Below are 17,325 nucleotides of genomic sequence, written 5' to 3' on the forward strand. Positions count from 1 at the left end.
GTAGCCAATCAAGGCTGGTGTCGGTTGTAACAATGGGCAGACAGGTGGGTGGAGTCAACATCTATGGAGGATATCGGGTAATTATTTTGCCAGAAGATTTTGAGCATTTTTTTGACTCCCTGAGGGAGGTCTCTTGCTTCCTGATTTGAAGACTACCAGTCCAAAACCAGCTGGAACTGACAGGAGGAAGACAGTGATGGATCATTGGCGACAACAGACCAAGTAACGTGGAAGGGGGCCATTCCACCCAAAATAAGTAACTTGTCTTTATTTTCTGTAAACTTGGGACCTTACCTGTGCTTGCCAATTCTCAAGGCTTGTATGCATATGGACTGAGGGTACCTTCTTTTCTGCCTTTCAAAAGTGTTCTACCTATGCAATTAGAGGTCTCATTCAACGTCTCTCAACATGTTCAAGGCTGGCTTTTACATGATTGGAAAAAAAAAACATGTTGTGAAACGTTGTCTGAGATCTCTAATTACATGGGTGGAACATCTTGAAAACACTGAGCCAGTCCTGGTTTGACGCTTATTGCATGTAGTGGGAGGAAAACCAAGACTGGTTCAGAGTGCCTCTGATGGCCTGGAGTTGTCTAGTAGCTCATGAATGTTTCAGAGACAAACTATAGGAGTACCTATACATGGACTTCCCTGTGGAATGCACCAATCCTTGATATTAGAACTGAACCCACTTTTATATACCTTGAATCAAGAATTAAAAGTGTAGTTATTCCTAAAAAAGTAACAGGTTGGGGTGTCAGGGATGCTGGGAGGGGGGTGAGGTGGGGGGTGTCCAGGAATATTGGGGGATGTGGAGGGGGAATGTTTTCTCTGCCTCCACCTCCTCAGTCTTTTCCTTCTGCAAGTGAGACTGAAGGTGTCTTTCTGATCCGGATTTTGAGGCTTTCAGTGTTGCAGTGTTTTCCAGCAGTCCTGGGACATCTCTGGCTGCAAGAAGACACAGACTCTTTGTGCAAATGTCTGTTGCTAATGGGATTCCCCCTTGTATATGGCACCTTTCTAGCCAGCCTGCACTCGTTGGATTTTAGGTTCAGGGATGGTTCCCCTGGGAGCTCTGCTTGCTCCATTCATCCAGAATTTGAGTGCAGGCTGTGTGGCTCCAAGATAGCCCTTGTGTCTCTAGCAAGTGCCAGCTGTGTTTCCCTTCTCCCCCCCCCACCACATCATTGAGAAAAATACTGTGTGTGTATGTATGTGTGTGGAGGGGGGGGGTGAGTTGGACTTTCAGTCCAGAATTTGGTCCAGCCGGCAGCCCGAAGAAACAGGCATCTTAGCTTCCTATATGCTTGTTTGAAGCAGAGTCTTCTCCTTATTGTAGCTTTCCCTGAAGCTGAGCAGCTAACAGCACCGGTGCAGGCACAGTGAAAAGCCTATGGGGAAAATCGGTGGCTGTCTGAAAATTCCATTTATGGAAGCTTTGGGGGCCAGGATTCAGGACCCCACCTCCAACCCCCCCCCTTTTTTTTTTTTTTTGCAGTTTTTTGAACTTTGATTTAGCTCCCTAGGCTGTTTTTATAGCACAAAATTGGCCAACTTGGATTTTCTAATTTGGAATTAAAAGCCTCTGTCTGCCTCAATACTCCTTGATTGTGCTTAAAATTTGATAGGGATGGACTCCTAGCCTTGATATTTTGGATTCATGCTAGGTTTGTAGTGGATGGCATGCTTAGGAGTATTCGTGTTTCACATGCTGCAAGGCACCGGGGTGGGGGTGGGGGAAAGCCAATGGCTTAGCTTCCTCTGACCCCTCTAGAATGATGGAGTCAGACAGCTCGATTGGTGGGTCTGAAGGCCTTCATATATCTCTCATATAGCGACCCAGTATCTGCGGTGAAGCGCTATTGGGCGGACACCACTAAGCTGTCGGGGAACCCAAGGGAGACCTGGCAGGGGTCCTTGAGGCTCCCTATTTAGGGGTTTACCCCGGATTTTGTGAACCTGATGTTTAAGGCCTCTTTGAATTACAGGGGCCAGTATGCCATCCAGGGAGTCGGCAATGGCTGCGCAGGAGGGTCTGCGCCCATTAGGCACCAGTTCTTCCTGCTAGGTCCTTCAGATCCTAAAGTCCAGTTGGAAAAAAGACTGGGAAGATTGGGGGGTCAGAATATATTCCTTTGCTCTCCCACAGCGGATCCTCAGTGTTAGAGGATACAGGGGCTCAAGCTGTGGCAGCTGGTTAGGAGTTCATTGTAGCCTTGGACCAGGAAGAGGATCTGACAGTTTAATGCCTGTTAAAGTAGATGGTTTTGTTGGAGATCATGACTGAGATGCTGCAAGAGTTGAAGTTAGATTCACTGCAGCCCTTTACTTCTCAAAGCTCTGTTATGTGCGGGTGCAAGGGTCAGACAGCATGCTATCCCTTGCATCCAGACATAACCATTGTGCTCTTGGAGCAGTAGAATGCCCTGGAAGTGCTCCCTAAAGGTGGCCAAAACAACGGCCCAGCTGTACCCGATGGCTTTGAAATTTCAGCAACTGTTTGTGCCTCCTAAGGTGGATTCATTGCTAGCACAGGTCACCAAGCGTACATCTCTGGCCAGTGAAGGAGGAATGATTCTAAAGGAATCACCAGGAATAGACTTGGTTCTAAAAAGGCAGTTTGAGGCTTTGGTGTTGAGACTGAAGGCGGCGTTAGTGCCGTCTTTTGTCACATGCGCCTGCCATACTAGATTACGCCATTCCTCGGCCATGGACAATGAAGCTTGCCCCAGTGGATAGAGGGGGTAGACTGCTTGTTCCACATCTGCCCGCAGAATGCTTTGAATAAGGCAGTGGACAGGAGATTCGGCTTCCAAGGCCACTTTGACTGTTTAAGAGACAAAGTCTCTTTGGCAATGTATTGGACGATCTTGTGGCCGGTGTAACAGATCATCACCCTAAGTCCTTGCCGGATAGTAGGCCATGTGCCCCCAGAAGGTCGGCTCAGAGTAATTTTCGTGGCTCTCGAAGGCCTCACCAATACATAGGGGTTACTCTATGCAAAGGTCATATCTGGGCTCTCGAAAAGATTTGTTCCTCCAGATGGCCTCAATCCTTTGGTTCCCACCCGTCTGCTGCCAACAAGAAACAACAATGTACCAGGTTGGCAACTGTGCCTCCATAGATAGGTGGGAGGTTGTTGGCTCATTGTGGGGCCTGGGTGAGGATTTGCTCAGACTGCTGGGTCTTGAAAGTCATTCGAGAGGGTTACAGGCTTGAGTTCTTTTGTCCCCTATGGGACTTGTATGTGAATTCTCCAGCCAGTCAGCCAGAGAAGGCGGTCAAAGTGTGAGCAATAGTGGAGTGGCTCAAGCAAATAAAGTTCATCCCAGCAACAGAATCGGGCTTGGGCAGATACTCTATCTACAGTACTTTATTGTACCCAAGAGAGATTCAAAGACTGGAAACCAATCTTGGATCTAAAGTCGTTCAGTGCAGCACTCATGATGCCTCAATTCCACATGGAGACCGTGTGATCAGTCATTGCCTCTGTAGCACCAGGGGAATTTCTGGCCTCTCTGGATATTACATATTGAAGTAAAAGGCTGCTACTTTACCTCAGGCCCGATGTGATAATAACCCCTCCCCCCAAAAAAAAAAAAAAGTGAATAAACTCCAAAAACAAATAACATTGTATATTCCAAAACATATAACTTTTTATTCTAGTAATTAGTATTATAGCAGCATTTGTCAAATCAGAAATAAATCAGTTTGGACATATACAATGGAGAGAAAATATCTCATACCAACAATGCCGGCATCTTTCTGTAAGCATGGCGCAGTTTCTCTAAAGAGACTGCCAGAGCATGGGGGTTTTATACAAAAAGTATCTCTTTTCTCAGATTCTTCCACTGGCTGGGAATATGTATCATCCTATTGGATAATCCAAATGCTAACTCCCTCTCCTAGTCCATGCCTCCATTCTTCCCGGGGGGGCCCTGGACATGCATAGCGTCTAGAACTTTCTTCTTCTTGAAGTTTCCATTCTTCACACGGGTACAGCATGACGTTATCAGTTCTTAGGTTCCCGGATGGAGTGTTTTTGCTGACTTGCATTTTCCTTTCAGCACTGTTCATTGTCTTTTCCAGCACTGGGTAGTGTCCTTGAGAGATTTCACAGCAAGAAATCTACACACTCACATGCCATACATTAGCATCTCAGCATCTGAACTGAAACTAGTTTGCACAAGCCCGTGACTAACAACTTCAGCAAAATGTAGGAATAGGTCTCACAACCTGTAAAAGTCTCCCATAGGCTCCTGTCATCCATCTCAATATTCTTATCTTCATATTCCCATTTTCCTAGATCACAGGAAGTACTTGCAAATCCATGTGTTAGGGAGGCATTTCCAAGTCTTCATTTCCCTTTGGCCTTGCACCTTCACCAACATGATGATCATGGTGGCAGCATATCTGCGGAAAGCAGAGATCTAGGTACATCCTTACTTGGATGATTGGTTGATTAGGGCCCCATCTGAGGCCGAGGGTGAGAAAACATGATCCAAGTGGTCCAGCTACTGCAGGAGCTGGGTTGGATCATCAGCTTCCAGAAAAGCCATCTGAAGCCTCAGATGTCTTTGGAGTACTTTAGCATGAGGTTTGACACAGTGGAGGACCACATCTTTCTGCCCAAGATATGCAAGATAATTTGTTATCTCAGCAAATTGTGGAGCTCTTGATGGTGCCTGCTCCCATGGTGTGGCACTACCTCCAGGTGCAGGGATCTATGCTAGCCACCATAGAGGTTGTCTTGTGGTGAAAGCCCATTTGTGTCCACTACAGGACTCTCTTTTGTCCAGGGGGTCCCCACAGAAGGACTCTCTCCAGACACCACTGGTCTTGGACAGCAGAAGTGCATCGCAGTCTGTTGGTGGCTTTGGCTGGCGTCCCTATCAGGAGGCATGCCCCTCCGCATACTCTCCTGGGTAATCGTGATGATGGATGCCAGCCTTTATTGCTGGGGGGGGGGGGGGGGGTTTGGTGTCACTGTGAGGGGCATAAGGTTCAGGGATGATAGTTGCTTTCCCAGAGAAAATGGTTGATTAACACACAGGCTGGAATTGTAAGCCATTCAGCTAGCTCTACAATTTTTGCAGAGTACCCTCAAGGGCAAAGCAGTCAGGGTCTTCTCAGACAATGCCATCATGATGGAATATGTCAACAGACCAGGGGGCACCAAGAGGGCTCCATTGAAGTTAGAGGCTCAACTGTTGTTTTGTTGGGCGGAAGTCCATCTTCTGGCTCTATTGGCAATGCATGTGCAGTAGTGGACAATGTCCAAGTCAACTTCCTCAGTTGGCAAACCTTGTACCTAGGGGAATGGTCTCTCTCTCAAATAGTCTTCTACAGGATAGTGAGGCATTGGGTCATTCAATGTTCAACCTTACTGCAATAGCAGCTTACAGGAAGCACTGGCATGGATGCCTGGTCCAGCCATGGTCTGTTGTATGTATTTCCACCATGGCCTATGTTAGGCTGAATCATTTGCTGAATTACGACTCATCCAGGGTTGTTGCTTTTGGTGCTATGGATTGGCTTCATTACCTGTGGTACCTGGATTTGGTGCGGCTGCAAACAGACGAATGTCTCAAGCTGCTGCTTCACCCAGCTCTTCTCTCACAGGGCCCTATTGTACCGGAAGATCCGGAATGTTTTGGGCTTATGGCATGACTCTTGAGTACACAGCCTTAGTGTGCAAGGATTATTCAGAGATGGTCATAGCTACTTTTTCTTAGATCTAAGACGCTGTCGACATTTGCAGCCTATGTGAAAGCTTGGAAGAGCTTTCAGGACAGTTGCGATATACAGAATGAGGAGCCCTTTCGGGCTCCATTGCCCATGGTCCTAGCTTTTTACCAGGAGTGTCTCAAAGGGGCTGGCTGTCGGTTCTCTCAAAATACAAGTCGCAGAGCTATTGTGGAAGTCTGTCTGCTCACATTTAGTACTTATAGGCTTGAAGAATAGGGACAAGACTAAAGAGACTGGATATCAGAAGAACTCTTCTGCGCTATCTCAAGGTGATGAACAAATTTCATTTGTATGATCATGTATGTGCAAAGGAATCCAAGTTACCAGGGTAGACTGGTATCTAAAGCTACCATTTCTCAATGTATTTGCATGGCAATCTCATTCCTGTATTTTATGGATGCAGTCTTAACATTTTTCTTACCTTTTTTATGTATAATGTATTTCTTTTAGAACTATAAACCACACCCCTGAGGCAGGCCTCCATTTAGGGGGCCGAAACACGGACCGTGTTGGGTCATTGATTATAATACTCCAAAACAGGACTTTCTGTATATTTGGATTTTTCATGTGATTTTATATGTAATATGGTTTTAAGTTGATTAATACAAATAAAGATTGTCTACCCCAAGGTTGATGTGGTCTATCCCACTCTCCACTTGTTCTTCCTTTGACTTTACGAGGGGTTTCTGTTCCCTCTTTTTTGTTATATAACTGATTTGGGAAACCATCGCCAATTTTCTTTGTGGGTATATTCGACTAGGGGCATAGCTTCTTCATGGGTGGAGCCCATGGCTCTGGCCTTTTCATGTTCGGAGGCCATGTGGTCCAGTCTTCATACCTTCACAAAGTTTTATAGGGTGAATTTGGCGGCACAATTGGATGCCGCATTTGGGTCTTCAGTGCTAACAGCAGGCTCATCTGCCCTGCCTTAAACTCAAGGGACCGCTTTGGTACATTTCAAAAAATACCCTTCTCAAATGTCATTTCAGTTTTCTTAGTCCAAGTTATCCAGAGGTGTAAATCCACTATGAATAGCTCCTGAACTTAAATCCTTTTTAGTTACTATCAAAGGGGATGAGCCTCGGATCCCCGTGTGTTGTATGTGTTTCACAATCACACTAGAAAGGGAATTAACCTCACTGGCTCATGCTCCCCTCCTGCCCTGTTGTTAATCAAAAATACTTATAGTTCTTAAACTTATCAGGGACTTAACTTTTAGATCCTGGGCAGGGTTTGTTGAAAATAGGCAGTGAAAATCGTTGTTACTCAATCTTTCTTGCTGTCTTTGCTAGTCCCTTCGCCAATGTTAAGCTAGCTGTCCGTTTTGCCCTCAGGCTGTGTCAGGGCTGTGGACCAGTGTAATGTTGCACCTCTATGATTCACAAGCTCACCACAGCATTACCTGATTTCCTCTATGATCTGGCTTAGTAGCAAAGTACATACAGAGAATATTATTAATCTGTAGTGTATTTTTCTGGCCTTGGCTACATCCTTATTCAGATTTTTATGCGCCTACTTTTCCATACGTTTCTATTGGGTGTGGCCTTAACTTTCATATGTACTTCTAACTAGTTTACCCAGAACCATATGAAAAGCAGGCGTTTTTGTAGGAAAAATCTACAAAATACTGCACCCTCATGTCTTACACACTATCTTTTTCATATCGCCCCCTATAGCCCATGAGTGCCACTGTTCAATACTCAAATATAAGTCGACCAGAATATAAGTCGAGATCCCCATTTTTTCCCCAAAAGGAGGGAAAATAGTTGACTCGAATATAAGTTGAGTGGCTTAATATTCAAGTGTCCTGCCCTGCCAGGTTTTGCACTCAACCCCCTCCCTGCCAAGTTCTTCACCCAGCCCCCTTCCCTCCTTGCCCTGCATTCAGTCCCATCCCTGCCCTGCACTCAGTCCTATTCCCTACCAGGCTGTGAACCAAGCTCCCTCCCTGCCAGGCTCTGCACACTGTCCCACCTCTTCCCTGGTGGTCCTGCGTGTATACGCTGAAATCTTCCTTTGTAAAAGTAGCAGCCAGTGACGCACCTGGGCCAGCATGCAGGAGCAAGCTTTTCGTGCTCCTGACCGGCCCTGCACTGCTCCTTGATAGGCTGCCTCGGGTTCTTGCGGGATTCGCGGCTCTCGCTGTAACCTATCAAGGAGCGTTGCAGTGCGGCCGTCAGCACGCAAAGCTCGCTCCTGCGTGCCAGCCTGGGGTGCGCCACTGGCTGCTACTTTTACAAAGGAAGATTTCAGCGCATACACGCTGGACCACCAGGGAAAGAGGTACGTGAGGGAGGGAAGGACTGAGGGTGGTAGGTATTAGTGTCGGCCGGGGCAGGAGACGGGAGGGATCCCTCCTGTCTGGCCTAAGGCAGGCCTGGAGAAAGTCCGGGAGGGTGGTCACTGGGGGATGACCGAATATAAACCGGGACCCCCATTTTTGGGCCAGTTTTTGGCCCAAAAATCCAGGTTTATATTCGAGTATATATGGTATGTACAGTATTTTACAAGTATCGGTCAGGAGATAACTAGAAAAGGTCACACTACCTGATCTCTCATGTCTACACATACTTTTGAGGAAAACAAATTTTGTCCAAAATCAGTTCTTCTCTATATAAGATTACACCTTATGCCAGGTATTTTACATAAGACCCATCTCCTAGTTTGCATAGCTCTAACCTTGCTATTTTATCTAACACTTGCATAAACTTTCTTTGCACCTTCTTGCACTGGCAGTATCTGTCGTAGTATATCACTGGAATTGACAGAAACCATATGTTCAATAATTTCAGTTTCTGAACAGATCCACCTTCTGTATGCCAGCAATGACCTTCATTAAGAAACACTGAATGCTGGCCTCTGTACACCCCCCCCCCAACACACACACATTCCTTTTCTGTAACACTGACTATTAGTGACTGTACAGTTCATAAAGGCAGAAAACATAGGCCTATGATTTCCTTCAGGGTCCCCATGTCACGTTTGAGAAGCCCTGTGGTAGATATTTTTACCTTTTCTTCACTTAACCCTCTTTGCAGATGCAACAGAGATAAGTGGGTACAAAATACTTGAAAACTAAGCTTTAAGCTTTGAGAATTCACTAAAGGTATATGGCTACAAAAGAGCTGGTGTGGTTTGCAGATGGACAACTTACTGAAAATTGGTCCCTCATTCCTCCTTCCCCAGATACTTTTTAAATTCTTACAAATGTGAAAATGAAAGAAAGCTGCACAGCTCAGAGAGGAAGCATAGAAATAAGTTCTGAAAAGGGTAAATAGGTCCAAGAAATGGGCAAATGGTTTTTTCAGAGACCAAACCTAGTATGCTTCTGCCTTAATGATAGCTGATGTGGGAGCAGTGAATATTTCCAATACAGTGTTTTCATTTGTATATGAAAGCCTTTTGGTTAATGGTCTACTCTTTCCTAATGCAGGTACATTACGAAACAGTGATTTCCTAAGAATGGGCAAAGACTTTCGGTACTATTTCCAGCATCCTTGGACTCGCTTACTTGTGGCTTATCTGGTGACCTTTTTGAATTTTTTGATATTTGCTGAGGATCCAATCTCTCATAGCCAGACGGAAGCCAATATGATAGTTATTGGAAACTGCTTTTCATTTGTAATGAACAAATACCCTGGGGGAGGCTGGAGTTTTCTAAAAGTCCTTTTATGGCTCATTGCCATTATAACAGGCCTGCTAGCAGGGAAGTTCTTGTTTCATCAGCGACTTTTTGGTAAGTACTATAATTCACTGTGCATTTTGTTATTGTTAATGCAGTTGTGATAGAATTGACTGTGCATTTTACTTTGTGTATCTGAAGCATTTTAATCACCAACTGTTCAATTGTTATACATTTGCTTTTTCTATTGGAGGGGTTGATTTTGACTAGATGGATTAAATTATTTCTTTAGACTATAGTTTAATGAAGTGGTCTTTGCTAATTTTTGAGCGGGGTCCACTTTGGATCCAAATGAGCTGAAGGAGAGCCGCCAAGTATTTTCCCCACACGGGATTGCAACTCTGCTGACCAGCATGTATCAGTGATCCTCACTAGCCTAAATCTCTCTCAAAAACACACCTATACCAAGCCTTGCACTACAGCTCTCTATCAAACCTTCACCATCCTGTACCTGTGTACCACAGTCTCTCTACCTCAAATTCCTTGTCTGACTTGCTCATTTTTAATGCGTCTTTTATTAGAAGAAAAAAAAGTATTTAACATGGTACCAGAATAAAAAATCTTCACATAACATGCAATACAACTGACAAAAAAGAGCTACAAAATATATATATATTTGCAAACATTTCAGCTCCAGTTAATGAACTGCAAAGCAAATCAACAATCAAAATGCTAAAAGCTTTGTCTCTTTACAGTTGTGTGCTCTCGCTTTCTCTCTTTTTTTTTTTCTCTCTCTCTCTCTTCCCCTTTCACCTGAGCAAGCATATCTCTCTCTCTCTCCTATCTCCCTTCCCCAGAGCAAACACCTCTCTCTCCTCTCTCCCCCCTTCCCCAAGCAAGCATCAGAGTCTCTAATGATGTCACCGGTCATAGCTTTGACCATAGCAATGCCTGACTCCGTCACAAAGTTCAACAAAGACACAAGCTAATCCAGAAACCTCACAGCAGGGTGTAGATCTTATGTAAACTGCTGAGAACTCTGTTAAGATTTGATGGTATATCAAATTTTAATAAACATAAAACATATTCAATCCTGAACGGGCCTCTAATGATGTCACCGGTCATAGCTTTAACCGTGGGAATGCCTGCTCCTGTCACAAACGTCAGCAAAGACACAGAGTAATCCCTCTTGTCTTCAAATTGAAACTACTTCGAAAGTTGTTCTTCAATTTCTTTTTTCAATTTCTTTTTTTTTTCTTTTGTCTTGGATAAGACTCTGAAATCTTGACTTTGGCTTGGCCTAAAGTGTAGAGAAGTGCTCCATGAGCTAAATTATTGAAGATAAATGACTTGTTTGAATATAAATAAAAATAAATAATATAAAAGTATAAAGGAAATAAAAATGATTATGTCGCCAATAATGGTGTAAAGATCCAGTGATGATAGTGGCTTGTGCAGCATACGCATAAATACCTGTTGAACAGCCAACTGAGGATCTTCTAGAAGATATTTGAAATAATATACATATTACCACCGAGGAGTGTGTTGGGGGAAAGTTTGTTGCTGCATCTATGAGTTGGACCCCCTAGTGTATTATAGCCAAGTGACATTGATCTTGGCCTAAAGTGTGGCAGAAATAATTTCTCAAATTGGACACTTGCTCTAAATGTATAATCTGCTTGGACCCAGATAATTAAACCTAGTGATTCTGAGCATTGTGCTCATATGTCTCTTAAGGGATCTTTGCATAATTTTTGCAGTAAAAGACATTTTGCTAATGACACCATTAGCTTGCTACCAAAAAAAAATTGCTGCATAAACACTTACCAAAACTTATTTTGTGCGTGTTAAGGGTTCATGTGGTAATCCTGTACTAATTGTACACTACCTGGACTCTTGTCCACACTCTTGTAACCTCGTGCTTAGATTACTGCAATATACTTCTAACTGGTCTCCCGCAGTGCTGCCTCTCTCCTCTGCAATCTGTGCAAAATTCTGCTGCACGACTCTTCTTCTACCAACCTCGCTACACTCATGTCACCCTCTCCTTAAATCACTCCACCGGTTCCCTATCCACCTTCGCATACAGTTCAAACTCTTATTGCTGACCTACACATGTGTTCTTTCTGCTGCCCCTCAATATCTCTCCTCTCTCCTTATACACTTCCCAGAGAACTCCGTTCATCAGATAAGCTGCTCTTAGCTGTACCCTTCTCCTCCACTGCCAATTCCAGACTTCGTTCCTTTCATCTCACTGCCCCCTATGCCTGGAATAAATTACCCGAGTTTGCCCACCAGGCCCCTTCCTTATCTTGTTTAAAAGCAGACTGAAAACCCACCTTTTTGATATAGCCTTCAATCCATAACATCCTGTTTGTCTTGTCTGTTTAGATTGTAAGTTCTTTTGAGCAGGGACTGTCTTCTTTGTGACTCTGTACAGTGCTGTGTATGTCTGGTAGCACTATAGAAATAATTAATACCGTATTTTCACGCATATAACGTACGCGTTATACGTGTTTTTACAAACCGTGCATACCCTTGCATGGTATACGCATGAGCGCGTTGTACAAAATTTTTTTTACATAGTTCCCCCCCCCGACGTCCGATTCACCCCCCGCAGGACCGCTCGCACACACCCGCACCCCCACCCCGAAGGACCGCCGACTCCCCGACACAATCGGGGCAAGAGGGAGCTCAAGCCCTCTTGCCCCAGCCAACCTTGGCACCCCCGACACGATCGGGGCAAGAGGGAGCTCAAGCCCTCTTGCCCCCCCCGACTCCCCGACACGATCGGGGCAAAAAGGAGCCCAAGCCCTCTTGCCCCGCCGATTCCCCAACTCCCCGACAATATTGGGCCAGGAGGGAGCACAAGTCCTCCTGCCCTGGTGACCCCCCCCCCCCCCCCCGCTAGTTGTTTGGGCCAGGAGGGAGCCCAAACCCTCCTGGTCACGGTGACCCCCTAACCCCACCCAGCACTACATTACGGGCAGGAGGGATCCCAGGCCCTCCTGCCCTCGACGCAAACCCCCCTCCCCCCAACGACTGCCCCCCCAAGAACCTCCGACCGCCCCCCCAGCTGACCCGCGACCACCCTGGCCGACCCCCCACGACACCCCCAACCCCCTTCCCCGTACCTTTCTGTAGTTGGCCGGACAGACGGGAGCCAAACCCGCCTGTCCGGCAGGCAGCCAACGACGGAATGAGGCCGGATTGGCCCATCCGTCCCAAAGCTCCGCCTACTGGTGGGGCCTAAGGCACCTGGGCCAATCAGAATAGGCCCGGGAGCCTTAGGTCCCTCCTGGGGGTGGGGCCTGAGGCACATGGGCTTTCAGGGTGGGGACAGGACTTCAAGGGGGAGAGGAGAGTCGGGGCGGGCGAAAGAAGAGTCGGGGTGGCCAGAGGAGAGTCGGGGCGGGCGACTGGAGAGTCGGGCAGCATGCGCGGAATACGGGTGTACGCGGTATACAAAAATTTCTGTACATAAATTTGTGTTTCCCGCGCGCTATACCCGTGTGCGCGTTTTACACGGGTGCGCGTTATCTACGTGAAAATACGGTAGTAGTGGTAGTAATTGGTTAGTGCATGATTAGGGCTCTTCAGCTTGGAAAAGAGATGGCTGAGGGGAGATGATATTGAAGTTTACAAAATCCTGAGTGGAGTAGAACGGGTACAAGTGGATCGATTTTTCACTCCGTCAAAAATTACGACGACTAGGGGCTCCTTTTATGAAGGCGCTATTTCGGTGCGTGCGCTAAAAACGCTAGTGCAACTTCGTAAAAGGAGTCCTAGGGGGACACTCGATGAAGTTAACAGGGAAATACTTTTAAAACCAATAGGAGGAAATTTTTTTTCACCTAGAGAATAGTTAAGCTTTGCAACGCATTGCCAGAGGTTGTGGTAAGAGCAGATAGCGTAGCTGGTTTTAGGTTTGGACAAGTTCCTGGAGGAAAAGTCTGTAATCTGTTATTGACAAAGACAGGGGGGAAGCCACTACTTGCCCTGGATGGTAGCATGGAATATTGCTGCTCCTTGGGTTTTGGCCAGGTACTAGTGACCTGGATTGGCCACCATGAGAACAGGTTACTGGGCTTGATGAACCATTGGTCTGACCCAGTAAGGCTATTCTTATGTTCTTATGGTAATGTAGCTGCAGTAACTGCAATAACTGATTAGCACAGAAATGCCCACTCTACAGCCCTAGACAGAAGCCCTCTGCACAAAATAATTTTTTTTTTTTTTTTTTGTGCATGGTTAGAATGCGCCAATTTCAAACTGTGGTATGCATGCATTAACCCTTGCTGCAGCTTAGTTAAAGGGCTCCTTAGTGCACAGAAAGATCACCTTAATTGCCTTCATCACTATTACAAAGCTGCTTCAATTGCAGAACGAGGAAGAGGATCCCCTTTGCTCAGAAGTCTGTGAGCTCTATGTATACTACTATTAATTATTTTTGTAACACTACCAGACGTACGCAGCACATATTAGTCAAGAATCTTCCATTGAATGAGCCAAAATCTCACGGCACAGTGGTTTCAAGATGATGGTCACTTACGAGAGCTAAAGTAGTCATAAATGCACCAAACCTTCAGGCAACTCATGGATGCTTAACTTATATGATATATCAACAGCAATTCACACTCATCTCTCACAAATTTCCGTTCATCTCAAAGGACCTTCAGAGATATTTATCTGTTAGTGAACAGCGATGAATATTTAGGGCTCCTTTTACTAAGCTGCGATTGCGTTTTTAGCGTGCACAGGATTTTAGAGTGCGCTAAATCTGCGCTATGCAGCTAGAACTAATGCCAGCTCAATGCTGGCGTTAAGGTCTAGCGTTCGGGGCAATTCAGCACGCGTTACAACCGCTATCGCAACTTAGTAAAAGGAGCCCTTAGCTAAATCACCAGATCATCTTCTTAAGTCCATTCATTCTTCTCTTATATCTCTTCTTAACACTTTAAATTGATTTATAACTTAATGAGAGTCGTACACTTATCTGAATTGTATCGGGGGGTGTTTTACAGTGCTGATACAAATTCATGCTTCACCCCCACTGGGGCTGTCTCAAGGCAGTCCCCCTGCACAAAAACAATGAAGTTTCTTAGTAATATCATATTTATATCTGTAACACCCCCACCCATTATCTCAGTGCCTATCATTTATATGATCCTCTTCAATTTGCTTGTGCCTTGTTTAAACAACATGGCTGCAGTGTCCTTTGTATTTTCCTTTGAGATGAATGGAAATTTGTAAGGGATGGGTGTGAATGGCTGTTCACTTATGAGAACTGCTACACCAAGAATACTAAAACATAAAATTAATTAAATGTTTAATTTTTTAATTTCTTTAATTCAATTCGTATCCTAAAAACTAACAAAATTTCACTTATGAGAACTGTCAGATAACATTAAAGTTGGTGTGTACTTCTTCGGAAGTTTCCAGGCCTAAAACACAGCTGTCTTCTTGAGTGCCTGCTTAAAACTGAACTTCTTAAACACTCTCTGAAGCATTTGAATGTACTAAATATCCAGAAGAAGGAATGTGGAGTACAGACAAACCAGTCTAATATATATATTTTAAAAAGTTGCACTTGCTTTTTGAATAATTTTACAAATAATATTATATTAAATATCGTGGAAGGAAAAAGTCTTGGCAAGCTCTTTTACAACACATCAAAGAGAACATAAGAATAACCATACTGGGTCAGACCAATGTTCCATCTAGCCCAGTGGTTTCAAACTCAAACCCTTTGCAGGGCCACATTTTGGATTTGTAGGTACTTGGAGGGCCTCAGAAAAAAATAGTTAGTGTCTTATTAAAGAAATGACAATTTTGCATGAAGTAAAACTTTTTGTAGTTTATAAATCTTTCCTTTTGACTAAGTTTTAATAATAACACAATACTCCCCTGAAATTTGACACGCAGCTCCTGATTGGTAAGGCCCGCCTTTAGTACAGGAAGAGGCGGTCGGAGCATACAGCGAGTGATTTCCTTCACTTGCCGACGCTCTGGCTGCCCTCTCCTGCCTCCCCTGCCCGGTAATTCGCGGTCAGAAAATACCATGAAGGACCGGGACCGCGAACCGCCGAACGCAATTTCGCGGGGGAGCACTGTATTGTAATTTATAGCTAAAGAGACATAATATCAAGAAACTGTTTTATTTTACTTTTGTGATTATGATAAACATACTGAGGGCCTCAAAATAGTACCTGGCGGGCCGCATGTGGCCCCCGGGCTGCAAGTGTGAGACCACTGATCTAGCCCAATATCCTGCTTTTAACAATAGCTAATCCTGGTTGCAGATACTTGGTAGAAACCCAAATAGTAGCAAAATTTCCATGCTACCGATCCCAGGGCAAGCTGTGGCTTCCTGCTTGTCTGTCTCAATAGAAGACTATGGACTTTTCCTCCAGAAATTTGTCAAACCTTTTTTAAACCCAGATAAATTAACTGCTGTTGCCAGATTCTCTGGCAATGATTTCTCAAGCTTAAATATCTTATTTGAGTGAAAGAATATTTCCTCCTATTTGTTTCAAAAGTATTTCCATGTAACTTCATTGAGTGTACCCTAGTCTTTGCACTTTTTTGAAAGAATAAGAAATAAACTCAATTTTACCCATTCTACCCACTCAGGCAGTGGCTTCTCCTCCTCCCCGCTTATCTCTTGAAATGTTTGCCGACATGAGCAGCACTTTCCACTTGTTGCTTGCACCGGCCTCGGCTCCCTTCTGATGTCACTTTCTGGTTGCAGGACTAGAATGTGACATCAGAAGGGAGCCGCAAGCAGCAAGTGGAAGATGCTGCTCGGGCCGGAGAACATTTCAAGAGGTGGTCGGGGGGAGGGGGGGGGTGCTCAAGCAGTAGGGAAGAGGGGGTATTACACGGCCTGGCGCCAACCTTCCTTGCTATGCCACTGCACTCGGTATTTTGTAGACCTCAATCGTATCCCCCCTCGGCTATCTCTTTTCCAAGCTTGAAGAACCCTAACTTCTTTAGCCTTTCCTCATATGAGAGGAGTTCATCTCCTTTATCATTTTGATCACAAGTTGCACCAAGGAGCATTACAGAGGCATTATAACATTCTTGGTCTTATTTTCCATCCCTTTCCTAATAATAAAAACATAAGAATATAAAAATTGTCATACCGGGGCAGACTGAAGGTCCATCAAGCCCATTATCCTGCTTCTAACAGTGGCCAACCCAGATTACAGGCTTGATCCCAAAGAGCAAAACAGATTTTATTTAGCTTATCCTAGGAAAAAGCGGTGGATTTTCCCAAGTCCATCTTAATAACGGCTTATGGACTTTAGATTTTAGGGTTTGGATAATTTCCTATCATGGACATAAAAAAACCCTTTCCTTAGACTTACCAGTGTAAGCAGCATCACTGATAACACGCACCTCCCTAACAATGTATAAAAACCTTTTCAAATGACCGCTAGCCTTTTAGCAAGTCTGTCCATCAATTAAAAATTACATGAGCCAATCTTAACTTTTATAGTATATCACTCAGTGTAACCCTTTCAAAGTGACCTTCCTGTTTGGAAAACCTGTTTAAGTGTTGTCTCGGATCAGCAGCAGCAGCTGTCGATGTGCTGGCAAATGCACAGTGTTGGATAATGTGTTCAGATTTAAATTGATTAAATATAAGCGGCTGGCTGTTTCAGAAACATGCTCTGTTCTGCTTGGAGCAATCACGGTGTATTAACTTATGGTTTATTGCTTTCGATTTTATGATTTGCCTTTCCCTTATGGTGCTTGAGGCAGGGCTCAACAGAATCCTGTAGCGGCTTTTACAGCACAGCATGGCGGCAAGAGTATGTGTGTGAACAAAAGCTGAATCTGTTGGAGAGACTTTCAGTAGCCAAGACGATAGCCCTGATGAAAGAAGCCTATAGGAAGTATTCTTCATTGCAAGGCCCAGGGCCAATGGTGACCCCTCCAGAGACCACTAGG

At 44.8% G+C, this 17,325-nt stretch overlaps 1 protein-coding gene across 7 annotated transcripts in view; it reads left to right on the forward strand.

Annotated features, from left to right (window-relative positions):
* TMEM117 (transmembrane protein 117) overlaps nt 1-17,325 on the forward strand; it is a 649,075-nt gene that overhangs the window by 10,371 nt on the left and 621,379 nt on the right. For all 7 annotated transcript variants that reach the window (XR_004540699.1, XM_033959428.1, XM_033959427.1 and 4 more), the window contains exon 2: nt 9,181-9,483. Coding sequence is in view for 6 of the 7 variants with exons in the window: in XM_033959428.1 (XP_033815319.1) it covers nt 9,210-9,483 (274 nt within the window). In the remaining variant the exon portion in view is untranslated. The remainder of the gene's footprint in view (nt 1-9,180; nt 9,484-17,325) is intronic.

The sequence above is a fragment of the Geotrypetes seraphini genome, chromosome 9 (assembly GCF_902459505.1).
Source record: "Geotrypetes seraphini chromosome 9, aGeoSer1.1, whole genome shotgun sequence".
NCBI lineage: Eukaryota > Metazoa > Chordata > Amphibia > Gymnophiona > Dermophiidae > Geotrypetes > Geotrypetes seraphini.